The sequence below is a fragment of the Sciurus carolinensis genome, chromosome 2 (genome assembly GCF_902686445.1).
Source record: "Sciurus carolinensis chromosome 2, mSciCar1.2, whole genome shotgun sequence".
Lineage (NCBI taxonomy): Eukaryota > Metazoa > Chordata > Mammalia > Rodentia > Sciuridae > Sciurus > Sciurus carolinensis.
This window is the reverse complement of record NC_062214.1, coordinates 30,253,384-30,280,546: the sequence shown is the minus strand read 5'-3', so window position 1 is coordinate 30,280,546 and position 27,163 is coordinate 30,253,384. Positions and strand designations below refer to the sequence as shown.

General features: G+C 42.2%; 1 protein-coding gene across 7 annotated transcripts in view; it reads left to right on the top strand.

Moving 5' to 3' along the window:
• Positions 1 to 21,764, top strand: part of Slc23a2 (solute carrier family 23 member 2) — a 107,379-nt gene extending 85,615 nt beyond the window's left edge. For all 7 annotated transcript variants that reach the window (XM_047541274.1, XM_047541276.1, XM_047541278.1 and 4 more), the window contains 8 exons: positions 5,441 to 5,561; positions 6,056 to 6,212; positions 9,883 to 10,030; positions 11,449 to 11,554; positions 16,263 to 16,392; positions 17,173 to 17,310; positions 19,595 to 19,690; positions 21,076 to 21,764. In XM_047541274.1, coding sequence (XP_047397230.1) covers positions 5,441 to 5,561; positions 6,056 to 6,212; positions 9,883 to 10,030; positions 11,449 to 11,554; positions 16,263 to 16,392; positions 17,173 to 17,310; positions 19,595 to 19,690; positions 21,076 to 21,308 — 1,129 coding nt within the window. In that variant the 3' untranslated portion in view covers positions 21,309 to 21,764. The remainder of the gene's footprint in view (positions 1 to 5,440; positions 5,562 to 6,055; positions 6,213 to 9,882; positions 10,031 to 11,448; positions 11,555 to 16,262; positions 16,393 to 17,172; positions 17,311 to 19,594; positions 19,691 to 21,075) is intronic.
• The last annotated feature ends 5,399 nt before the right edge of the window (positions 21,765 to 27,163 follow it).

Below are 27,163 nucleotides of genomic sequence, written 5' to 3'. Positions count from 1 at the left end.
TTCACATAAACTTTAGCTCAGACCTGAGAACTCCAGACTTCCAGAACCAGTGCTCAACTTGCTCTCTCCACTTGATAGAAGACAGCTCAAACTTTAAAGCAAAACAACTCCACACCTTCAGTCCCCCGACTCAGCCCATTTTCTTTCTTTTAGTAAATGGTACAACCATGCTCCCTGTTGCTAATGCAACATCCTTGACCCTTCCCTTCCTCCATCCCCCACATACACCCCATCATACATTTCTGACTCCAGAGCAAACCCTGGGTCTGTTTTCCTCTGCCTTCACTGCCACACGCCCCACCCCACTCTCAGCCACTGACTCCTTATACTATCCAGCTTATCTCTTGCTCCCTTCCTGACCATTCCCAGTCCTATAACGTGCTTATCCATTAGTGTCTTCCAGGCCTCTTCCTCTGTCCCCTCCTTTTGAAACTCCAGTTGGACACAGCTAGACTTCTGGAAGCTTTTAGGTCTTGTCCCAACATCTGAAACCTCACCCGCTGCCTCTTGGTGAGTCTGTTTGGTGATCTCTTGGCCTGACGCTTGGGGCCCTTTCTCTGAGAGCTCAGACAGGCAAAGGTGGGAAATATGAATTACTTCTCAGATGTCTTTCTCCCTTCCACTCCTGCTCATCTCTTTCTGAAACTCCTAGGATGTTGGACCACCTGGATTCTTTTACTTCCCTCTTCTCTATCTTGTCATTTTCCCCCTCTGTTTTCCTTAACTCTACCTGTTAATCCTTCTGTGGAAATTTTTGTTTCTGCTCTTCTGATTTTTGGTTTCTAAGACCCATTTGTCCTTGGATGTCACCTCTGTGAAATCAGGGCGTCAGCTCTGGGCCAGTTCCATGGCACGCCCAGCACCTGGTCCACCTTCTGTTATAAAGCAGGTGCTTGGTAAGCATGATGCGAGTGAGTGTGGGAAGACCTAGGAGTGGAGTAAACTCATGACCATAGAGCTTCCAAAAGGAAGGAAGCTCTGACCCAAATAGTCGGACAGCAAGTGTATTAAATCTTCAGGGAAGAAAGAATTCCTGTTTATGCTGTTCTAGAGTTTTGAGAAAGAAGGAAAACTTCCCAGTTTTATTTTAATGGCGACTCCTAAGTGAGCTAATAGAGAAGAACCATGGGCCTTCATTTTTCCTTTCTAGGGCTAAGGAAAAAAAAAAAAAAAAAAAAAACAAAAACAACCCAGAGTTGATGGTGTTCTTTGAGGATGTTCCAGGCAAAGAGTTTTGTGTTCAAGTATGTTCAGGTAGAAAGCTCAAGTTCAGCATCTTTGTCTACTGAAAGGCTCCTTTGCAATCTTTTAAGATGCAAATGTGTAAGACTCTTCCCAGAAAAGAGCCTGAGGATCCAGCACTGCCCATATTTAATTGAAAGAATAGTGCATTATGTATCCTTTCAGGAATTCAAGAATGATTAAATATCAGAAAATGTATTAAAATTTATCATGGGTCCATAGTGGATTTTATCAGTAAGTTTTTATTAATAAAGAACCACTGTGACACACTAAAAATATTTAGTGTAAGATGACATTCATACTAGAAATCAGTGGGAAAATTAGTGTAGGAAAAATTAGATAATTATTTGGAAAAAAAATTCCTAGTTGTAACAATTATATTTCAGTTGAATTAAATACTTAAATATAGGAAACTATAAAAATGCCATAAAAATCTACATAAATATTTAATCCTAAAGTGAGATTTTTTAAGAGATACTGAAAAGATAAAATTTGATAGGTTTTACTACAGCTGCATTTAAAATGTATATAAAAAACCACTGAAATTAAATTAAAAATGAATCTGGGAAAACAAATTCTCAAGAAAGACTAATGTCCCTAACTCATAAAGTATACAAGAGAATCCCAGTGGAGTAATGGGTAAAGGATACGACATAAGCAGCTGTTAAAGCAAAAAAGGAAATAAAATTAACTAATTAATGTGTAAGAATGTTTATCTTCCCTAGTTACCAAAATGTGTATCATCCTCACCAGCTTTGTTAGGAGTGAGAGTGGGCCAGTTTGTACAAATGTGGGTTCCTCAGGACGTAGGGGGTCAGGGGTGGTAAGGGTAGCACATCTGTGACTGCCATTTCCAGCACAGTGCATACAGTTTTAATAGGAACAGTGTTCTTCCTAAGAACATTGATTTTTTTTTTTTTTAACATGAAAGTCTTTTTTTTTTTTTTTAATTCATTTTTATTGTAGACTATTTATTCACTTTTATGTGGTGCCGAGGATTGAACCCAGTACCTCACACGTGCCAGGCAAGTGCTCTACCACTGAGCCACAACCCCAGTCCCGAACATTGATTTTTTTAATTTGCCTTTTTTATGAAAAATTTCAAACTATTCAAAAGAAGAAAGAATAGTTCAATGGCCCGTGTTTTATCACCAAGCACTCAGGAGCAGTCTCTTTTTACCTATACCCAACTGTTCCCTGTCCCCCTCCAACTCACTTGGTTCTAATAATTTGAAATTAAGTAATTAAGTTGTTAAACAGAGAAATCTAACAAGTCTTCCCACTCACCATCTCTGAGAAAAAACTTCTCATGAAAGCTCATAATTCAATGTTTATGCTTCCATACTTTTTGTTTTCATGCAGATAAATTTAAACATACACATATATGATTTTGAGATTAGATTATTTTGTAGTTTGTTCTTTGTGGGGGCTCACCTTTCCAAGATAGTGTGTTTGGATGGGTCTGATTCATTCTAAAACTGCACAGTGTTAAGTATGAATGGTCTGTAATTTATGTAGCCATTCTCCAGTTGATATTCATGCATGCTGCTTAAGCCATTTGCTGTTGTAAAACAATGCTGAAATATGTATTCTTAGGCATAAAGAATGAGCAATAAAATAATGTTTTTTAATTGGTGGAAATTGGTAGGGATTTAAAAGTATGATAAGACCCCATGTTGCAGTGAGTAGCAAACGGATATTCTTGGTCTCTTTGGGTGGGCTTACATTATTGTTCACATTGCTTCCATTGTCATATTTATAGAAATTACTAAACAAGATGTCCATTAAATGGAATGCTAAGCTAAGCAGCCACTCAGGCAGTGATACTTTACACCATGTTGAGGTGTAAAGGTGTTCTTGACATTAGTAAATGCTAAAAGCTAGTTAAGAAGCAGCCAGTAAAGTATGCTCCCAGGTTGGGTTAGATAATGACCTCCTTGTGCCACAAGGACAAAGATGGTGGCAAGCAATGGTCACCTATCTTTTCTGATCCCATTGTTCAGCCTCCCATGAATATTCAGAGAATAAAAGCCTCTTGGGATAGATCAGAATGTTACATGTTTTTATCGTTCAATGGATTATGATGCTCTTCAAAATTTTGTCTCTTTGCTTTTGCTTATCTACCTTTAAATTTTTTTTCTATGGTTCATTATGCATCACTTGCCTAATATTAAAGAAAGATCAACAAAGGAGTGAAATGTAAAGTGATATGTAAAGTAGTAGGAGGCATACCAGAGCCTGGGGACTTGAGCTGAGACCTTTGTCCTTTCTCTTTGTGAGCACAGCATGCCCCTACTCTGAGCCTCTGTTCTTGTTTCCTTGTCAAACAGATACCTGCTCCCATCCCATGCATTTGAGGACAAAAATAATCTAGAAATAGATGGGTTTTGAAGTAGGAAGAAAACAAGTGTCCATCTGCCTAATCTGCTCTCTTAATTTGAGTTGAGGGGCGACAGTTGTAACTCAGCAGTAGAGCCCTTGCCTAGCATGTGTGAGGCCCTGGGTTCCATCTTCAGCACCTCATAAAAAATTTTTTTTAAATAAATTAAATAAATAAATTAAATATATTGTGTTCATCTACAACTAAAAAAATCTTTTTTTTTTTTTTTTTAATTAATTTGAGTTAACATGTGGGAGCCTGAGATCTGGGTGTCTTTCCTGGATTCTTTATGTGTCCCCCATTTACTCTTAAATGTGTTTTGAAAAGTGAGCATCTTAGTGCAGGTGGGTGTTACATGAAATAATAACAGCAGCCAACTTGGTGTGCTTTTGAATTTCATACTATTATTTACTTTGAAACAAATAAGTAGCTTTTTTTTTTTTTTTCAAACATGAAAATTTTACATAAGTCTAAACTTAAAATAAAATAATGCCAGTTATTAATCCCTCATTGTCATGTTGGTTTTAAAACTTCACTATCCCAGAGGAATTGAAGTAACTTGGGCACAATGATGTTTTCCACCTTGAGCTGGTGCTGTTGGGCAGTTCTGACAGGTCACCAGTTCACCAAACTGTCTAGACAGGCGAGTAGGCCTGTGGAACACACACACCTGTTCTCTAGCCAAGCTTTGGTCTGCATCTCAATAGAAATGTGACAAGGGAGCTGCGTTTGCCTAGCTGTCAGTGGAGCTAATAATTCCATCTAGCCAATTGGAGCTGTGCCCAGGAATAATTAAGCTTAGCTTTGAGTACCCATGATTCCTGCCAACTCTACCTCAGGTTGTAAGTGAAAGAGTAAGTCCAAGTGGAGGATTAGGCCCCTTCTTAGGTGATTAGGCACATCATTGCTTGCCTGTATTATTTTGGTGATGATATCCCTCCAGGAGCATGAGATGTGGTCCCACACTTGCCAGCCCCATGGGGACATTAGACTGATGAGGAAGTGTCAGCATCCTGCTGTAGGGAGGTTACTGCCGCTCCCTGCCTTCTGTGTAGCATTCAGTGAAGCTGGGTCAGGAATGTGAGACTCAGGAATGAGTTCCGCAGCCATCCTGACCCTACCGCTCTGCAAACCTAGCCGTGTAATCTTGGACTACTGGCATTGTGTCTCTAGAAAAAGAGGAGGATCCTGGAAACAACCCAATAAGGCTGAGATGCGCACAGGAAAGCCTTAATGTAATGTCTGGCACACACAAACCTCTCAGAATATTATCACTGATTCTACCCTATGCAGTTTCTTAAATATTGAAGTTTCACTTTTTGCTTTTGAAGTAATATGTTTGTTATGTATAAATCAGAAAATGCATAAAAGTAGGAAAAAGCAGTCACATCATATTATCTGAAGCTGTGAGCATTTTGGATCACATCCTTGTCATTTGGTGGTGTGTATGTGCATATGCTCATGGTATTTTCTCAGTTTGCTTTTTAGTTAATTCATAGTTGTAAATATACTGTTCGTTATTAGTATTTGGAAAACTGTAAGTTTTCCCCCTTAATGCATTTATTTTTTGTGTTTTCTTACTCTATTTGGGAAAATTTAACCAACGCTTTAACATTGCATTTTCATTTCAATATCAAAAAATGCTAGGTAAATGAGCTGTAACATCTTCCCCCAGGTGATAGGTGTGATTTCCAAATGGTAGCAAAGATGGCTAACAGTTCTGTAGGTAAATGACTTGAACACACATAGTCAATTTTTAAACTTTGAGTGTTATGGACATAGCAACCTTAACCTCATTTATTTTCTTTCTTTCCTTAGGACAATTTTCCTTGTATTACTGTTTTCTCAATATGCCAGAAACGTTAAATTTCCTCTCCCAATTTACAAATCCAAGAAAGGGTGGACTGCATACAAATTACAACTTTTCAAAATGTTCCCTGTGAGTAATTGACTTTTTTTTTTTTTTTTTAACCCTGACAGTGTTGCCTTTGATTCATGTATAAGATATTTAGGTGAAGGGAAGACTGTGTTATAAGCAGGTCCTCCTGGGGGTGATCATTTCTGGGTGGTGACACTAGGGTACTTATGACCAGCACATTCATCTTGGCCTTGAAGTTTAGAAACTGTTCAAGTTTCCAGTTTCATCTTTTTAGTGGTGTCAAGAGGAGGACACTGTCTTTGGGACTGAGATTTGACCACATGTGGCCTCCACAAGCACAATGTTCGTTACATACCAACAAAACTTTGGAAGGGTAAAGTGAATTTACCTGCATAAAGGTGCTCTCAGTGCAGCTCCCTTCAGGGAGTGGGTCTGCAGAATACTGATGATGGTGGGTCCCAGGGTGTAACGGTCACACTGCAGGAAGGGGTGTGTGTGGTCAGCAGCCACTAGCTCTGTTATCCTGACCAAGCTTCTCCCCTTGACCACTTCAGATAATCCTGGCCATCCTTGTGTCCTGGCTGCTCTGCTTCATCTTCACGGTGACAGATGTCTTCCCACCTGACAGCACCAAATATGGCTTTTATGCACGCACAGATGCCAGACAGGGTGTGCTCCTGGTAGCCCCGTGGTTCAAGGTGCCATACCCATGTAAGTATCTAGGAGGCCAGAGGGGTCAGGTGCCCAGGAGTGCCCTCCTTCAAGGGGTGGGAAACAGGCAGAAGGCTCTACAACATGAAAAGCCTCTTATCCCAGAGTGTCTCCTAAGAGTCTGGCTATTCTGGCCAGTAGAGGATTAGACTGAAGAAAAGGAAGGCCTTGTCTCCAGAGGACAGTCATCAACAAATCAGCAGCTCCCTTCTCAGATTAGTTAGTTGGTTCTTGGGCTCCACTAGGATAAAATCCTGGACAAGGGTCCTTGCCAAGTTTGGGTTCTAGCAGCCAGGATTTGAGGGCAGTTCTCAGAAAGGCAAGTATGGAGCTGCTTAGTACCAACACTGCCAAAATGAAAAGACTGGAGAGAGAGACCTGGAGATTAGGGAGCAAACTGCTCAAGCATAATGGAATTTTTATAATCTCTTAATGGGTGGACATAATCTTTGTAATTTAGTCACAGCTGCAGAGGTAAACTGATAGTCACAGTTTGCCATAAGATGAATCTTAAGTTATAACTGGAGTGTTGGGGGACTGTGGGACAGAGAATATGATCTCTAGCTGAGGTATCACCTGGAGTCACCTGTAGCATTTTCTAGACCCTAGCCCCTAAATTGGCTCATTAGCCAGTGGTTGTTACACATTCGATCATTCTGTTGTGAAGATTCTGTACCCAGCATTTGGAGGGTTATTTTAGCCTTGAAACCTGAGCTTGGTCAGGTTGAGCCAATCCATTTCCTTGTCAAGCTGTCTTATTTTCATATTTTGTAATGACAAGGAAGAAAAGCCAAGAATATTAAGGTTGGTTCAAAGGTGACTCCTCTAAGCATGTTGAATGATGACAGTGTTGGCAGTTGTCTCCTTTGCGCTGAATGCTTTCACAAAAAACTTGAAAAAGTTTAGTCTCTTATCAGATCACATGGGGTTTAAGTGTATTTATATATATCTATCTTGTCCAAAAAAGAATGTGCATGGTTCATAAATGTACCTATAATCTGAGATAAGATGAGATTAAAAGTCACTTGGTGGGGCTGGGGTTGTAGCTCAGTGCTTGCCTAGCACACGTGAGGTGCTGGATTTAATCCTCAGCACCACATAAAACAAATAATAAAATAAAGGTATTATGTCCATCTACAACTAAAAGAATATTTTTTTAAAAAGTCACTTGGTAAGGCAATCATGAGGTGGCGTAGGAGCACAGATGGGAGGAATCCTCCTTGGCACATGCAGGTGCCTCCAAGGTGAACACCAGTAGGAACACTGCATGAGCTGCTGTTCCTGTGGGGAAACCAGAAATCCTCAGGAGCCTCACAGGTCCCAAGTGTGAGGTGCTCCCTCTTAGTGGAAGATAGCAGTGAGGCAGCCCATAGTGCTCCTCTTCAGAGCAGTCCCTGGCTGTGAGAGATGATGAATTGCCCCACCTCTCCTGGATGAAAAACCAACTCCGGAGACTTCATCCTGTGTGCTCCCCAATGATTTGGTTCAATTCAAAGGCAGGTTTTTAAATAATCAAGAACAGTGGTTCTCAACCTTTGGTATGCTAAGAATTACTTGGGATTGACTGTTAACATATAGGGAGAAGTCCGCAATACCTAGGTTTAAAACAAAACAAAACAAAACAAAACTGCAGTAAAGTAACAGAACAAATTTAAAGTTCTAGTTAAAAGGAGAGATGAATAACAGTTTTAAGACAGAAGACTGGCTAAGCTGGTGGTACATAGCTGTAATCACAGTGACTTGGGAGGCTGAGGCTGGATGATTGCAAGTTTGAGTCCAGCCTCAGCAACTTAGCAAGATTCTGTCTCAAAATAAAAAATAAAAAGGTGTGGGGATGTGACTCAGTAATAAAGCACACTAGGGTTCAATCCCTGGGAATTTTTTTGGTTTAAAAAAAATTTGTTTTAGAGATCATAGTTAAAGACAAAGTGTTAAAGATCAAAAAAAAGTAAAGAAACTGAGAAAATAAAAGCACTTTCTGAAAAATAGTACAGGTTGAATATCCCCTCTTCCAAAATGCTTAAGAGCAGAAGTATTTGGGTTTCAGATATTTTTTAGATTTTGGAATATTTGCATATTCCAATGTATCTTGGGCCTGAAACCCAAGTCTAAACATGAAGTTTCTTTTATGTTCCGTAACCTTATACACAGAGTTTAAAGGTAATTTTATATAATATTTTTAGTGTACTTTGTGTCATGTTGATTCTCAAAATATAATCAGATTTGGAGCATTTTGGATTTTCAGATTAGGGATGCTCAGTCTGCAAAGAGAGAATAAGAATAGCATCTTAAAATCAAGACACTAAAATGAAACCACAGTACTACAGCAGTTAATGCAGCTTGATAAAGAAGGCCCCGGAACCAACCCTGAGAGGTGATATCTAGGCATGTTGCTGTTGGGAGGAGCCTGTGCCTAAGAACTCCATCTTGTGCCTCTGATCCTGGCTGCCTCTGCCTCCTCTCCTCCCACAGGACAGGACAGCCCCAGGTGGGAGCAGTTCTACCTTCACAGCTTACTTTGCCATCTTTTCTCTTCCCAAGCCTGAGTTGGCTCCATGTTACCGGTGACATAGACTAGGCCCCTCTAGGTGACTTATGGAGCCCTTCTGTGCCTCACAGGTCCCCATTTCCTGAGCATCAGCCCATTCCCGTGCCCCACACCTTCCCCATTCTTCAAGGGTCACCTTCATTCCCACCTCCTTGTCCTCATTTCCTTCCCTGGATAAGGGCATTTCCTCATTTACTTATATCCAGCTTGCCTTCATTTGAACCATCACACTGTTCTGGAACTTCCTCTCACCACACCCCCACCCCCAGCATCTGTTTGCCAGGCTCCTGGATTGATTCCTGTATGAAAGACTGAGTTTTATCCCTCTTTCTTTTCCCACTATGCCTTATCCTTATTGGGTGTCTTATACCTAAAAACCAGGGAAGAAAGGCCAGCAGCATTATGAAAGCAATCTGTTGATACTAATAGTCAAAGATAGATATATTTATAAAGAAAAAAAGATTTAATGAACATTTCATGTAAGTGGGGGGGGGGTTTAATGAAGAATTAAATAAATCCAGATATTCCAAATGAAACTACAATAGAGTTTTGCTTTCTAAAATAAAATTAATTTTCTATAACATGGTTTATGGTTTACTTTAAAAAAAAAAAAAAAAAAAAAGGCCAGTAACAGTAGAGAAGGATTGTCTATACCTAGGCACGCTTTACTGTTAGAAATGGATTTAACTGGTGATTTTCACTTTTTTTTTTTTTTTTTTTGATGCCACCCCCTGGGAAAAGATTGCCAGTACTTTGTACTGTGCTCTGTACAGCAGTGCTATGAATCCCACTCATACAAATTTCTACCCCAGCACAGTAGGGTGTGTTAAATTGTAATTTAATAGACACTGAGTGTGACTTTGAAGCAGAAAGAGAAGAATCTGCCTCCTCCAGCCAAGTGATTTTGATTTTTAAAATAAGGCCACAGAGGAAATCAGTCATCACTGGGGCCCTCAGTAACTTTCCCAGGCCTCTGGCATATTCATCATCAAGATTTAAAAATACACTTTCCATGTACTTTAAAACGCAAGTAGATCCTGCAGGGTCCCCTGAGGTCTTGGTCACTTTTGCCTGTTCTCTGGGAAAGTGCACGTGTCTTTCACGGTTGTCTTCCTTCCTCAGTTCAGTGGGGGCTGCCCACTGTGTCTGCCGCTGGTGTCATCGGCATGCTCAGCGCCGTCGTCGCCAGCATCATCGAGTCCATTGGTGACTACTATGCCTGCGCCAGGCTGTCCTGTGCCCCACCGCCTCCCATCCATGCAATAAACAGGTGCGTCCTTGAGAAAACCCATTTTTCATTGAGCCTGTTGGTTTATATAACCGAGGAAGAGAAGGAAGAGTTTTAGTGTGAAGGCAGCCAGGCAACAGGACAGTCCATTTACTGACCTTTTGTCTTTGGATTTGTCATTGCCCTCATTTTCTCATTTTCCTCATCCTTAACACAGAATTCCTGCCCTTCCTTCCTCCCAGTGACAGTCAGACACTCTCTGGGAGACCACTGTAAATCTGTAACACACCAGAACAAAGGCACAGCATTGCCCTCGCTCTTTGCTTGGTTTTGTGTCATTTTGATATATGTCCACTTTGATTTTTTTGTTGTCTTTTTTTTCCCCAACTGTTCTTTTTGTTTTTCCATGTAAACTCAAATTTTAGACTCTTTGGAATAAAACAGCCTCTTCACAGTTTATAAGGTTATTTCTGAATTGCAGAAATTCTGTCCCAATACTGCACCCACCCATTTGTCTGATTGATTGTCACAGTCAGAGGCATAAAACACTTTTTCTTCCATCTGTATTGGAAGTTTTAGCAGCAGACAGTAACTCTTCCAGTTTTGTCAGTTGGATGCATTCCAACTGCTCTTAAGAGTATGTGCTGTTTGATCAATTCACAGTTACTGTTCATAGAAATAGGGAGGAAGAGTAGGTATAGGTGATATTTGCAGAATTTAGAGGTTCATGAAATGTGGGGTTATACCCTCAAAACAGTTCTGGAAGTTGGTAGGGAATTGACCCTAAGGAGGCTGCATGGAAAAGGAAATAGTCCGGATCACCCCCAGGTCCCCAGCTAGCTGCTACCTCTCCAAAGGGATCGTGTGGTCTGTCCAGGGGTTTTTAGTCCTGGTTTTTCCATCTTTCTTTAATGGAGTTGTTGCATTTGATGAAACCTACTTGTGGATCCATTCTTCTAAAAGTTTCAGTGTTTACAAAATTTCAAGCTATTTTCTCTCTGAAGAAATAAAATACAAAGGAGGGCTAGGGATGTGGCTCAGTGGTTGAGTGCCCCTGAGTTCAGTCCCCAGTATCAAAACAAAAACAAAAACAAAAACAAAAAAACCCTGGATTTTAATAGTAAAGAATCAGATTAGTACTTTTTTACTTCATTGGACAGCAAATGACTCTTTTGTCCAGCTAAGGTCCTTTGTTTTCATTTGATTTCAAAATACCTGTGTCTAATACGGGATTTAGAAAGGACCCTCTCAAAATCAATGAGCACAGGGATCCTGTTGGAATACAGATTCTGCTTCAGCAAGTCTGGGTAGTGCTTGGGATTCTGCATTTTAACCCCTCCCTCTCAGGAGGTGCGGAAGCTGCAGGCCTATGGGCCACACATATGGGTTGCAAACATTTAGGGTCTATTTAGTGTTTGCCCATTGAATATTTCTCTTTCCCTCATTCCTTTACATTTTAGGGGGATTTTCGTGGAGGGTCTCTCCTGTGTTCTTGATGGCATATTTGGTACTGGGAATGGCTCTACTTCATCCAGTCCCAACATTGGAGTTTTGGGAATTACAAAGGTACACATATTTTTCTAATTAAATGGTTGGGCCGGTAAGCATTTATCCATTTTACAGATTGGTTTGACCTCTGCGAGTTCCAACAAGAAGGGCTTCGGATTCTGAGATCATCTTCCTCCCACATCTCCTTTTTTCCTTTTGATGAGTTTCTGGAATGCCTGTTTGAAGGCAGGCCAGCTTTGGTAGGAGGCACACGGGTGCTGTCATTCATTTTCATGCAGTCTACAAATATGAATTGAGCACCAACCTGTGCCAGACTGCTGTTCTAGGTACTTGGGGTACATGAGTGAATGTGGGAGTTTGCATTCTAGCGAGAGAGGACACTCAACGGTCAGCATAGCAAGTTAGTAAACAATAGTATGTGAGCCAGGGAGGAGAACAGGGGGGAACATGGGGTAGGGGACCAAGAGAGGGTTAGTAAGTGTTAAATAGGGTGATCAGGCCAGCCTCACCGAGAAAATGACTTTGAATTCTGACCTGAAGGATAGAGAGAGCGAGCCTGCAGATAACCCAGGGAAGAACATTCCAGGGAAGGGTATAGCCAGTGCAAAGCACTCTTCTGTAAGTGGAAGGTCAGCACCAAGGCCAGTGAGGGAGAGAGTACAGTAATTAAGAACAGGTGAGGTCTGACAGGTAGCCAAGAGCCAGGTCACACAGGGCCTGTTGGTATCCACAGATACTGGAGTAGAAGGGGGCACTTCAGGGCGCAACTTGATCTGAGTTTGACTGCAGGGAAGAGGGTAGACCATGGCAGGGTGGAAACAGGAGACCAATTAGGGGTGTCAGTAGTTCTAAATGAGAGGCAATGCCACTCACCACAGAAAAATAAGTGTGTTTTATGTTGAAGAAGTAATGCTGTTTTCAAACCCCAGTGACAGAAGTCTCCTCTTTCAAATGAAATCTGATTTGGTGTCACAGTGAGTCATGAAGTTGAAGCAGGGCTTGCATCCCAGTCCTACCCACTTGTTCTCTTCCCCACCCTACCCCACTCCACCCTAGACACAGATACAAAAACCTGGGGCTGCCCCACCCCAAAACTCAGCTTCCGAAAGGAGGAACCAGCTCCCAGGCCTTTTGACTTTATTGCTAGCAAATAAACTTTATATTCCATTTGCTTTAGGCTAGAGTGCTATTTGCCAGGATGTTGAGGAATATAACTCAACCCACTGGCCATTCAGTGTTGTGCAACTAGAGACTATTAAAACTGGTTCCCCGTTCCTAATGGTCTGAGTGAATCACAGGTCTCCTCACCTGAGAACTTGGGGGTGAGCCCAGAAGCCTTCTAGACCTGTTTGACCTCTGTAAAATTAGGCAAGAGTGGATTTCCAAAGAAATCTTCACCCTAGCTCCATGCAAGATTCTATAACCAGATAAAAAGAAACCATATACTGTTTGACTAATCTTGATTGTAAATCCAGGTGTGAGAGAGCTGTGCACACATGCAGGGTGCATGCTTGACTTGTTTGTTAGTTTTCTCATAAGTTGACAGGGCTGGGCCAGAGTTCAGGTGTGCTGATGACCCCACCTGCTGCCTGTTGCTTCCAGTGTGTGGCATGGGAGAGGTGGCTGCCCAATGGGCACTTCTCTAGGGCCATCCCTGGGGTCCTCTTGCTGCCCTTGGTGAGAAGCAGGTGTCGAGCCCAGGGAACTGAGGGAAGAGTCTAATGGCCAAAAAATTAGGCAAAAGCCATGTTTCTCCTGAGTGTTTGCTGCTGTGACCATATAACTGGTTCCTAAAAAGATAGGGGTAAAACTGTTACAGATGGAGGGGGACTCTTGGAAAAAAAACAGCTTAACTAGCTACCTCCCTTTCTGTACCCTTTAAAAACACATCACATAACAGCCAAGGTCACTAAGCAAAGTATTGTTCTACACAGGATCAAGGTGGTTTGGGGAATAATTACCTTCATTAAAATTTGAATGGTGCCAGCTTATTCTGAAAAGGAACCCTGCCAGTAGGGATTCAGGATGTTGCCCTGAATCCTTTGCACCCAGCCATCCGGGCCACTTTCCCAGGCAAAGGCTACATCCAGTCAAAGTCAGTGTCAGCTCTGGGATCAGATTTGTATTACCCTGAATCATAAGACTCAAGTTCAGGAAAAAGGGCACAGTGGAGACCATCTCCCATCAGCCTTTGAGTTGAGAAGGTGGGACTGTGTGCCACACCCTGTAGCCCATGGGAAGATCCCCGCTTGGGAGAAAGGAGGCTCGGGTTCTGCTCTGTGATTTGTCCTTTGTCCAGCTGGAGGACTTGGACAAGCCATTTCTGAGTAGAACTCTGCTCTGTAGTCCCAGGATTACACGTCTGGATCCATGGTGTGCAGTGTGGTAGTCAGTAGTGACATCTGCCTGTGTTAAGTTTAAACAAGTCAGAATTAAAAACTGATTCCCCCAGTCACACTGATCATGTTTCCACCCTCCAGCATCTTGGGTAGCTTAATAGATGCCACTGGACAGTACAGTGAAGGATATATCCACACTCAGTTTACTGGACATCACTGGTCTAAGCCATTGAACCAGAAAAGGATGGTCTGCACCTCTTCCACAGGCTGTGCCTCCATTTCCTGGCAACTCTATTATTTGCTGTCCTTTGTTCAGTTATTGAATTTTCTGTGCATGGGATTGCTCACCTATCTTATTTAGAGTTGGGGTTACCTACCCTTCCTCCTCACTGAGTGCATTCCAGTGTCTGTCCTACAGAGGGGCAGCACTACACTGTGGGGAGGCACTTTGGATTCCAGCCATAGCTCCATCACTTCATCTCAGTGTGACCATGGGCAAGCTGTGTCAGCTCTCTGGTCTCTGCACCTTTGTCTCCAAGGTAGTTTGAAAGGTGTTGGAATCATCACTGATGTAAAGCTCAGCCTTCTGGAGTGTAGCAGGTAATGGGAAGCCATAGGTGCCCCTCACTGATGCTATCTGCCCCTTGTTTTATTTCTAAGAACAGAGTAAACACTGTCTCCGTGCCTGTAGTATTCTTGGGAATTCATGCACAGGCTAATCTCTCAGTTTGACCGTGAACTCTTAACTCAGACCTCAAGACCATCTCCAAAAACCCACCTAAACTCGGCTTTCTTCCCTGCCAGTGGACTCCCTCACAGTGGAACAGTGAAATCATTTGATCACAAGCATGTGACTTACTCATCTTTGTATCCACCTCTAATGCATGCTGGCCACCTAGTTGATCCTCAAAATGTTTTCTGAAAAATGTGCCATTTTGATGAAAAAAAGGGGGGAGGGCTTGTGTAATTGCAGCCAGGCACAAGTCATTTTGCTTGGTTCAGACATTGGTGGGATCTTCTCCACTGCTTACTTGCCCTTCGAGGTATGGGAAGAGGCTGGATTGGGATATGGGCCCATGTTAGCTGTCCAGCCAGAGAGCCATCTCTTTACTTTCAGTAAAAGATTATGCTTTGTTGCTTACCTAGCTGGCTCTGGATCCTAGAAACTGTCAGGAGCTAGGGACTAGCACCATGCAGAACTCTGTGCAGCAGTTGAACAATTCTTTAACATCTGTGCTACCAGTCACACATACCTAATGAGCACTTAAAGTGTGGCCAGTGCAAAGGAAGAATTTAAAGTTTTGTTTAATTTTAATTGATTTAAGTTTAATTTATTCTTCTCACTGTAGACTCATATATAAAGCCCTAGGGGCACTCTCCCAAATGTTTCTAGGACCTCTTATACCTAATTTACACCCTCAGAGTGTAGTCCCTAGGGAGAAGGCAAAGAATAGGGGCCATTAGTACAAAATTCTTGAGCCAGATGCCAGCAGGATAGATGGAGACTTCTAGAAAGCAGAGGTCAGTTTTAATAGGAAACAAGCTCACAACACGACTAGAGGGAAGGAGGCTCACCAGCAGGTACAGCTTTCCTGAGAAGGGTACTTTATTTTCTAAGCCCCAGAGGATTTAAACAAGGGACTGACATCCCCAAATCAGTGTGTTAGATCATCTGACAGCAGGCGAAGGAAGGGCGAGGCACCATGCAGCCCTTTCAGGCACATCGTGTCACCTAATCCCTTTAAGCAAAACCACAGGGTACAGCTATGTATAGTAAGGATCCTGAGACCCAAGGAGGCTAGCTTGCCCAGTCATACCCAGGTGGAGTGGGCATACAAAATAGCAGCTAGGCTCAAATATTCTGTGCTCTTGGCCCCTGCCCTGTACCACTTCTCACAGGCAATAAGAGAGGTAGTTCCAGGAATGTTGGGGCTATGGTTTTTCTGCTTAGGGGGAGAGGTAGGAAAGATAGAATTAAGACTTCAGTACTTCTGCTGGTAAAAGGTGGTACAAGGAAACCCAGAAAAGAAGCAGAGCATAGCATCTGAGACCCCAGGGGTTCATTCCAGCCAATGACCATGGGAGGACATTGGAGACCCAAGACCTGAGCAAGGGTGATCCTATTCAGGGCACAGAGAAGCAAAGGCTGATCCCCGATCCCTGCTACAGTCAAGATGAGAAGACTCAGCAGAGGGCGAAGGGAGAGGAGTGGAGTGAGGATAGGCGATGGGAAGCTCTACTTCGGGGTGTCCTTACAGTAATTAGGTTTGGAGTTCAATCCCTGTTAACTAACGGTTTAACCAGCATTCTAGGTTCTGCCTAAGGGCTCAGTCACATTTGCCCTGGGCCCTAGGAGGCCAGACTGGAAACCCATGCTACTGGAGGATGACTGGTGAGCACTTGTCTGCCCTCTGTTGTGTTCACAGGTTGGCAGCCGCCGCGTGATCCAGTATGGTGCAGCACTCATGCTTGGGCTGGGCATGATTGGCAAGTTCAGCGCCCTCTTCGCATCCCTCCCAGACCCTGTTCTTGGAGCCCTCTTCTGCACTCTCTTTGGTAAAATTCTACCTCCTCCATAGTGGGCTTCCCTCCCAGCCTCTCCTTTCCTCGTATTTGCAGACTTTTAATAAGATCGTGATGTTTCTGCCAACTCCCTTTATTAAGACTGAAGCTATAATAAATTTCTATTTTAAAGTATAAAAGATTATGTCTTTAGGACTGGGGATGTGGCTTAGTGGTAGAGTTCTTGCCTGGCCCTGGTTTCAGTCTCCAGCACCACAAACAAAAAGATTGTCTTCAAAAATCAAAGACTACATCACTCTCCGAGTTGAGTTTACATTAAAGCTAGAACCAGCAATAAAAAAATTATGCTACAAAAATTAATTAAATATAGTTAGAATTTCTCTTTAATTAGAATTTCTGATTGATTTAGTTCAAATATCATCCCCTTGAATGATCCATTTAAAACTGATCATTTTTAAAGGGAGCTCAGGATTTGATCTCTGCACTATTTGGTTATAGTAATCGGGAACATGCACAGATAATTCAGGTGGGTTCCCAATTTAATTGAATTGTTTGTATAGAGAGGGAGCCAGTGCTTTTCACCATCTCTTTCATCTAAGGAAAATATAGTGTGATGCATGTGTTGAGGGTGTTTTCAACTAGAGACAAGTGGTCCCATCTCACCTCCAAGTCTCCCCTTCTTACTGCCACTGTGTTGGTCTCCTAGCTTGTTGCTGATGGACAGAGAAAGGACATGAGGTCACTGCCATGAGTGACCCATCACCATGCTGCAGGTGAACTCAGTGGACCTGTGTCTGGTGTTTTTCTCTCTAGGAATGATCACAGCCGTTGGCCTCTCTAACCTGCAGTTCATTGACTTAAATTCTTCCCGGAACCTGTTTGTGCTTGGATTCTCAATCTTCTTCGGGCTCGTCCTTCCAAGTTACCTCAGACAGAACCCTCTAGTCACAGGTAGGGGTGAGCTGCATTCACAGCTGTTCTCCAGGGGAAGAGGGTCTTGAAGCTTTGGCATGTCGCTGCACCTTTATCTTTGCATTTTCTAGAATCTCATTCTCTGAAAGCCTGGGTGGGGCCTCTCACATAAGCCAACATGTGCACATAACTGACAGGGAAGCCGAGGTCTGTTTCTTTACCAGGATCCTCTTCTTTGGGAGAATGCCTTTCTATAAAACCTTTTGATTTCTCAGACTAGTGCCATATTAAGAGTTATAGTTTCTTAGCCAGGTATAGTGGTGCATGCCTGTAATCCCAGCTACTTGGACACAGATAGGAGGATCAAGTTCAAAGCCAGACTGGGCAACTTAGGGAGACCCTGTCTTAAAATAAAAATTTAAAAATGGGCTGGGGCTCTGTGGTAGAGAACCCTTGGTTTCAATCCCCAGGACTAGCAAAAGAGAAAAAAGGTGTAATTTCTTAAAACTCAACTTTATAGACTTTGAAATACATATTTTTCTATTGGGATTATAGCTACTTTCAATTCAAAATTAGCCTTTTTAACTTTTACTTTTTATTTTAACACCCTGATGTCATGAAGGATGAACAAGGGAAAAAAACCATCTTGAGAAGTAGCTATTGCTACTGATGTTTTAGCAAATGCACAATTGAAGACCATTCTTTGTTTTTAGGTGAAATTCCTATATAAAATTAACTAATTTAAAATGGCATTTAATACAGTGTTATTTGCAATCACTACCCCTGTCTAGTTTCTAAAACATGTCATCAGTCCACAATAAAACTCCCTATTCCTTAAGCTATTAACCCTTTCCCCCAGCTCCTGGCATCCACCAATCTGCTTTTTCTCTCTATGGACTTACCCATTCTGTATATGTCATGACCTATTGTGTCTTTCACTTAGCATAATAGTTCAAGATTCGTCTGTTGTAGATGTTCAAATGTTTCATTTTTTATGATTAATATGTATATGCCATAATTTACTCACCCATTGATGAACATTTGTTTGCGGCTATCGTGACCATTGGTACACATGTACAAACACTTCTCATTATTCATGAATATTATGTTCTATATAGTTGCCTCAAATAGAATTAGCAAATACTGAACCATTGCTTCAAGGGGAATGTGGCCAACAGTACTGTTAACCAGTGAATCTTACCTGATACTCACCCAGAGTTCTTGTACAGAGGAACACTGGACAGCACTTCAGCAGAACACTTGGTGACTATTTTAAATAATAAATCACCAACTAAAAGCATAAAATAACAAACATGGTTTTATAGAAACTATAGAAAGGACACTTTATTTAGAGTAGGAGAGCTGAAAGGCAGAGGGTCACCTTGTTTGACTTCAACTGGGAATATATGAGTTGGACAACTCAGATTTTTCACTGCTGTGCGTGCTCATGAGACTGCAAAAGCACCAAGAGTATTCATTTTGAGTTTATGGATGACTTTTAGTGCTATTCACAAATACAGAAACTGCAAATGATGAGCATATACCATATTTGCTTGAGTACCTGTTTTGAATTCTTCCGGGTATATATCCAGGAGTAGAATTGCTGAGTCATATGGTAATTCTATGTTTAACTTTTTGAAGAACTGCCAAACTGCCGTAGTGGCTGCACCATTTTACAGTCCCATCAATTGTATATTTACAGAATTCCTTTGTCCATGTGTTCATCAATACTTGTTGTTTTCTGTTGATGATCATCATATTTTAAGTGTAGAAAGTGTGAGAACTTCCTAATAACAAGGATATTCCTGCTGTACTTTACATTTTAATGTATCACATTTCATGGGAGGATGTCTTCATATCCAGTTGCTCCTGATTATTAAAAGCGGCTAGGCTCTAATTAGTAATCCAGAATATTGAAAACTAACATGATTATAGATACCACAGATATTTTTGTCATCTTACTCATTTTATAATTTTTTAACTTCTTTTAGCTTTACAGCAGCCCTCTTTCTAAAAAGTTTTAGATCTATAGACAATACCACAGTGGCTTCATAGTTTGTTATAGGGTCAGTGTCTCTCTGTAAGGTTCGTCTCCTATGTGCTACTGTAAGGACTTTCCTTATGGAGATAACATCGGATTACTGTTGACGTATTCATATTTGTTTAAAACATGAATGGCAAAACTTTATTGACGTGTAACTGGGAAATGTATACTTTCATATGCTGTAGACATGACTGGCAGAGTCATGCCCCCCACTGCCCATTCCTGAGTCAAGGGCAGACCTGCAGTGATGACCCCTTGATGGATTCTTTCTGCTTCTAGGCATAACAGGAATAGATCAAGTGTTGAACGTCCTTCTCACTACAGCTATGTTTGTTGGAGGCTGTGTGGCTTTTATTTTGGACAACACCATCCCAGGTATGTGGTGTATATATATCAAACATGCTTATTACATGTGTGGGTTATTTTTTTTCCAAACAGAAACAAGAAGCGGAAGCTGATTGTGGTGGCATGCCCCTGTAGTCCCAAGCTACTTGGGAGACTGAGGCAGAAGGAATTGCTTGAGCCTTGGAGTTTGAGGCCATCTTGGGTAACATAGTAAGACCCTGTCTCCAAAATCAATAAGAAGCAGGGAGAGTAAAACTGATCAAAGCCATCATTTATTAAAATAGTCATCTAGCTGGGTGCAGTAGTGCATGCCTATAATCCCAGTAACTAGGGAGACTGAGACAGGAGGATCCCAAGTTCAAAGCCAGCCTCAGCATTTAGCAATGCACCTCCCTGGGTCCCAATCCCCAGTACAATTAAAAAAAAAAAAAAAAAAAAAAAAGCAAAAAACAAAAAATTATCTTCTAAAGCAGTTGAGATGATGTGTGAATCTGTTTTTTCTTAATAAGCTGGTTGACTTTGGGTCTCCTCCACTGTGGCGTCTATGGATTCATGGATTCATTGACACACTCTTGAGTTGCTGGTAGCAGTCTGTGGCACCTCTTCCCTGGTCCCTGTCCTTTAAATGAATTATTCCTAAGGCATACTTCCAGCCCACTAAGACCAAAGAATGGTAGGCAAGGGCTGAGATCAGCAAGGCTGAGGCCAGTGATGAGGCGTAAAGAGACAGCTATCTCTGCAGCACACAAGCCCTCATGAATGAGTGGTCCTTGAGGAAACTAGGTGGTGGACATGCTGGGATGTGGCCCCACCTTGGTGCCTTCTCAGTGTCCTAGAGATGCTGCTATGTACCATTGTAACATGTTGCCTTCAAGGACGGGTGATGTGACTCTGCCTGATGTTCTACCCAGGGAACCCCCAGCAGTCTCTTGATTGAGACATTTTGGAGGTAGATTGTTTTAAGGGGGAAAATTGCAAAATCTTTAAGCCCAAGATTGAGGTCGGTGTACCCCACTCCTTACCATGCACTAAAATAGAGCAAAGCAGTATAAAACTTACGTGAATACAATACTGACATGGTGGCCAAAGAAAGCTGTAACATGGCTTGGGCCAGACTGTAGCCATCAACATTGAGAATGTGGGTCATGGGGCAGGTCAGGGAACATGTGAAGGCATCAAGAGGTCACTTAAATATGGAGCAAGGGATAAGGAGGGGCTAGTGATTCTTGGGCTTCTAGTCTGGGCACCTGGAGAACTGAGCATCTTCAACTTCTCTGCTGTCATCCAGGCAGGTTTGATCTCTAGGACAGCGTGTGTTTGTGTGTGTATGTATAAATAAAATCTTGGGTCTCATTCCTGACAATGGTTAAACTAAACATTCCTTTGTTTTGTTTGTGTGTGCACATGTGCTACAGGTACCCCAGAGGAAAGAGGAATCAGGAAATGGAAGAAGGGTGTGAGCAAAGGGAACAAGTCACTTGATGGCATGGAATCCTACAATTTGCCATTTGGCATGAATATTATTAAAAAATACAGATGCTTCAGCTACCTACCCATCAGCCCAACCTTTGCAGGTTACACATGGAAAGGTTTTGGAAAGAACGAAAACAGCCGGAGTTCAGATGAAGACTCACAGGCCACAGTATAGCCCTAGCTGTGCCCTGTGGCCTGGCCGCAGCAAGGCAGTATCTGTAGTTCCTTACTGAGTAACAAGAAGTAAAGTATGTTTGTATATCTACATTTACATCCTACACCCTAGAGCTAAGATGGTTTGCACATCGCTTTTCTGTTGTGGGTGGTGATTTGTGTCAAATACGGTGTCTCACCTATGTCCTTATTTAAGCCCTTGATCTCTTGCCCTTTGAGAGTGTCCATTGCTGGCCATGGTCACTGAATTGAAATTCCAGTTCTCCTGTGGGAATAGATGTGTGAAACCTGCAGCCATTCCTTCCTTGCAGTCCTCTCTAGTACCTACTGCTGGCTTTTCTACAGGCTGCCTGTAAGGCCCAGGGCCTTTTGGTCTGAGAAGCACCTGGACCCACTTTGTCTTCACTTGACCTTAGCCTGTACCTTCAGAGACTTCCTCTGCCAAGGGACACCAGTGTCCTCACAGCTGCCTGGTCAGGTGTGATTCTCTTGTCCCTGATACTCCTGTAGAAGGTTGTTGACCTGACTGACCCAGATGTGGGCATGCATAAGGTCTTTTTTTTTTTTTTTTTTTTTTTTTTTTCAATAATACAGATATTGAATCAAACTCTGTTCAGGGGACTGAAGGGAAGGGAAACGACCCTGAAGTAAATATTATTCTCAACTGCCCCTTCTCCCTGCCACCCTGTGGCCAGCACATTTCATACTGGCCTCTTTAGTGGCTGAGACACCTTATTTGGCATCTGTTGCTACTGGCTGGTGTGACAGGTACAGAGTGCCACACAGGGGCACCAGTCAGATACATCTGTGGGCGTCTTGGCTCTCCTGTCATGTGGATGTTACTGTTGCGCGTGTCTGTAATTATGAGGTTTTATTCCTATTTAATGTTATTGACTATAGCAGATTTTCGAAATCCAGTGTTTTTCCATTTGACCTTCTTCCCTTGCATCCCTATTACTTGTCCTGCATCCCCCTATCCCCATTAAGAGAAGAACCAGCATTGTAAAGCTGTGGATACCATCAGGGAAGCTTGTTGTAAGGCTGTTGAAGGCCAGTAACCATTGTTGTGGTTGTGTTTTGTATTGCTTGATACCGTGAAAGTGTAAATACTGTTATAATGCCTAATCTATTTATCAAAACTGACTACTGGACCAGAGCCCAGAAACCATGGGTCAAGTTACACGTGAATTTGTTTTGTGAAGAAGGGAATTTGGGACAGGTAACAAGCAAAACCGCCATACTGAATGGTCCATCATCCATCATCCTGAAAAATTCTTTCTTCTGTTGCAAGTCATCTTTGGCAGATGTGGCTTAAGGAGACTTAAGGGTTGTCATAGTACATGTCCACTGGATCTTGATTTTTACAGAAGGGAAGGTCAGATTCCTTAGCCAAATATTGCCTTATTTATGTTGTTGCAGAAGACCGTGAGGAAAGAAGCTAGCAGGCTCCCTTTGTTAAGAGTTGTAATTTATAACACTAAATTCTTTCTGACAAAATGACTTCTTTTGAATTCAGTTTGAAGTTTTTCAGCCAAAGGAAAAACCTGAGACATGAAGTAGTGACCTTGGTTAATGAGATTGTGCCTCTCACATGGTCATCGACCTGGCTGAACTTTGGATGGCAGTGGGTGTTCCTGTTTCCCATTGTACAGTGTGGTTCTTGGTGACCTGGTGTCCACAGGGTGCATTTCCTGTGCCCTCAGCCCCCAGGCTGGCCTGACCACCACATTGTGAGGTCTTTGGTTGTCACTGTAGCCCTCTTGACTCCTGAAGTTTTGGGCTTCAAGACCACCTCAGAGCCACTGTGTTACTTTGCCAAAATCTTAGTGCAGATTGAGTGAAGAACTTAGATTCTAAACTACATTTAATTTTTGTAGTTTTAAAAAATGTGTATTCAGTGCATAGTTCCTTTAGAAGCACACTGGTTAATGGTTCCCATCCCTCTTACCTTGGTAAGCCCTTGAACCGGACAGCTCTCCTGCACTACGTTGACCTAATATTCCTATTTTGCTCAGTATCTCCCAATTTTTCTGCTCTCAAAAATGGGGAAAACTGCGAAATATATCAGATTTTTAGAATTCTAGCCCTTTAAGGTAAGTAGAAACAGCATGTGTCCAAGTAAAGCCATTGGTAATTCACATACATTTTCCCTTCAGCCTGACTGGGCATCTTCCCTCCCAGCAAGTTCCACTCAGGGTGTGGGCCTCAGCTGTCTAGAAACTCTCTCCCTCTGAACCCCTCACTGGGCCAGCTTATATTGTGATGCCCCACTCCGTTGGTGTGTGGGAGGTCCTCAGCAAGCATCCACATGGTGAAAGAAGTCCTATGCCCACACCTGCCATGGGAAACAGTTTCCACCCTTCTTCCCTTGAGGCTAGCTCTGATGTTCTGTCCAAGAAGGAGGAAGAGGACAGGAGGTGGGAGAAAAAAGGGCAGCTGGATCTGGTGGTTTCTGCACAACCTTGAGTGATTGGAGTTCCTTCATCACTAGTAGATTTTGCACATAGAATGCATAGGTACACAAACCATTTTAGGAAGTAGCCCTCCTGCTAGCAAGTATGTCACAGAATGAGTCTGTAATCAAAAGGGAAAGATGTATATTTATCTTCTAGAGTCCCTGCCATACCTGAAGGGGAGGTGGCCACATATGTTCTGTGCCTGGGAAGGCCCATTCACATTTGTTGGCCTGCATTGTGGGGCTGTGCACTGCTGTGCTTCTTTTTGCCAATAGAATGTTACAGAGTATTTTGGATGTAAATGTTCTTGTAGGGCATTGCATCTCTTCACTTTGACAGTGGCCACCTACCCACCATTTCACCTGCCTGTTTCCTGAAAGAAGGCATTTGTATTGACCATGGGAAGTAGAAATAATATTTGACAGGAGATGCCGGCATGAGATTCACAGTGGGGGAGACTGTGAATCTTCACAGGTCCAGAGAGTACTGGGGAATGGCTCCAGTCTTTGTGACTTCATTCTCATTAGGGAGTTAAACTTAGATTCATGGATACATTTGTTTTCAGAATCTTCCTTAAGAGGTTTTCCAGTGTTGATTTTTAGTTTCTTGGGATTGATCAAGGCAAGAGAAGTGGCTTTACCAGACCAACTAAAATGAAGCATGATGGGTCCTGATGATTTCCCGTTTTCATGGTAACAAATTCACATGCAAGATTTGCTTTAAACTGTAGAATACTGACTTTCACGACAACTGGGTTTATGCATGAATATTGCAGTATTTCCATAGAGTAAAATAACATTTCTGCCCAGGATAATAGTCACAGTTTTCCAGGGAGGGAATGATATAATTTTCATGACAATGTCATGTGCCGATAGAATTTCTCCATTGATGAATCTCTAGTATTGTGTGTATACTTTATTTACCCATATGTATGTTTTATGACCATGAGCTTAGTCGTAATTTCTTTGCATCCCTGCTGAGATGTTGATGCTAGCAACTTAGTTTTAAAGTTGGCAAGTCCAATCTTCAGTAATATCAGTGCCACAAGAGCAGACAGGCCAGACAGAAGGTGAATAAGGAGCAGTGGTGAAAGCCTCACTCCAGAAGCCACCTGACCAGAGGAGAGACAGTGTCAGCAGGTGGTTGTGCTTCGGCTATACACTCAGCTGCAGGCACCAGGCCTGGTGTGGCCTGGTGTGGATTGGCATGAGGACTTGCTGTGCACACCCAGCCACACCCAGCCAGCTCCTGCACCTGAGCATTCACAGAACTCCCGTCTCCAGGAAACTGTTCCTCGGCTTCAGAGAAGAAGCTGGGGTTTCACATGCTGCGTGTTGTCCTCTGTCCCTTATGATTTGGACACACACAATAGGACATCTCCCACCCTCCCCTCCTCCTACAGTCAGAACTGAGTAGTGCAAGAAGGCTGCCCATTTTGCCAGCATTCAGCTTCCACCCCTGGATCCCCATCAGCAGCCTCACAGACATTCCCGTCCCTTCAGGTTGCTGTTGACTGTGCCTCATCCTCTCTCTGACATCCGGCGTCCTTAGAATTGCTGTATGTATTTCCAGGCACTTAGGACACCCTTACCAGCGTTGCCATCCGACTGACAGTTCAAATGAACACCCTTTTCTGTTCGTTCTAACAACCTTTGTTTGACACCTTAATAAATTTCTGGCTATTCTTAAAACAGTGGAGATGCCTCTATTTTCCTTGAGTTTTGTGACTGACTTTACCTATATACCTTTCTGGGATTTCGTTTGTTTTTTTATTTTGCATACCGAGGGTATTTGGGGTGGGGTTGTTTTTTGAGATGTGTAATTCTTTTATGGAGTTTTTAAAAAAGAATTTTCATATTGTTTTTCTAACATGGCTTCATTAAACGTTTAAGTATTTTAAAAATATGTAATATTTGGACCAGATGTTGTGAATAATAGTAGAGATAAAGCTATTTTATTCTGTATTTTTAAAACTGTTCCGTACAAATAAAAGCTCTCCTGGATGCCCTTTTGCTGTTTGCACTCCTCCTCCTTTGGCCAGTCTTTAAGAAAATTGTAATTTGTTTAAAGCCATCACCTAAGCGAGAGAATCAGCTAATAAATTCAGTTTAGCTGGGCACAGTGGCACACACCTGTAATCCCAGCAACTCGGGGCTGAAGCAGGAGATCTCCAGTTCAAGGCCAGCCTTGGCCACTTAGCAAGACAGGCTCAAAAGAAGGGCTGGAGGTGTGGTTAAGTGGTAGAGTTCCCCTGGGTCCAGTCTGCAGTATCTCCCCACCAGAAATCATGACATTTTCTCCATTGGTTCACTTTTGGAATTCTGACTTTTTTTTTTTCCCCATTTATACTGCATCTCCTAGGTCCATTTTATATAGGGTCACTCATTTTCTCTCTTTCCATTTCCTGAAAGAGTTGGGAAGAATTTCCAGAGCAATTATCTAAATCACCAACTGGGGTTTATAGAGTTCCAACCTCCTGTTCATGTCTTTGGTCATTTTCAAACATACAAAAGTAGAGAGAATAGCACAATACACCCCCATGTGGGGCTGGAAGTTTAGCTCAGTGGTAGAACGCTTGCTTCGCATGCTCAAAGCCCTGAATTTGATCCCATCACTAAAAAGCACACCAAAACCAAAACAGTACCCCATGTGCCCATCACCTAGCTAATAGGTGTGGACTCACGGCCAATCTTATTTCAAATATACTCCTTCACTTTCCAGTTTTGAAGCAAATCCCAGACAGCACTTCATCTATAAATATTTGAGTAGTTAAACTAAAAGATAGTCCTTAAAAAATATAACAGGGACAACCACTGTGTTACAAAAAGCTAAAACACCTGCTGATTTAACGTTAGGGTAAATTCTTAAAATTTTTCACTAATTCTATGATAATATGAATACCTATGTTGTGCATTTGGCACAATGCCTCTTAATTCTTATAAATTTAAGAAATATGTTGGTTTTAATGACTACCAAACAAAATAAACTCTAGACAAATAACCTAATGCAAAGAGTATATCTTTAAAAAAAAATTAACAGTATTTCCATAATACAATTAAACATCTAGCCAGGGTTTAAATTTCCAGTGTTAAGTATTTGAAATAGAATCCACATGAGGTCCACGTTTTGCCATTGACTGAATGTCTTCCCATATCTGTGTCTCTCACATTCTCTTTACAACTTATTTGTTAGAGCAATTTATTTGTCTTGTGGTTTCCTTCAGGGGATATGGAGTACACCCCCTTTTAACATGTTCCTCTGCTCTCAGTATTTCCTGGATCAGATTTGGGTCCATCTGGGGAACAGAGGGCCAGTGGTGCAGTGGGTAACATCTCTGACTGGGTCAGAACATTCCAGTTGCATCTTATGTCCGTGGTTGTATTTTTAAAGGAAGACACAG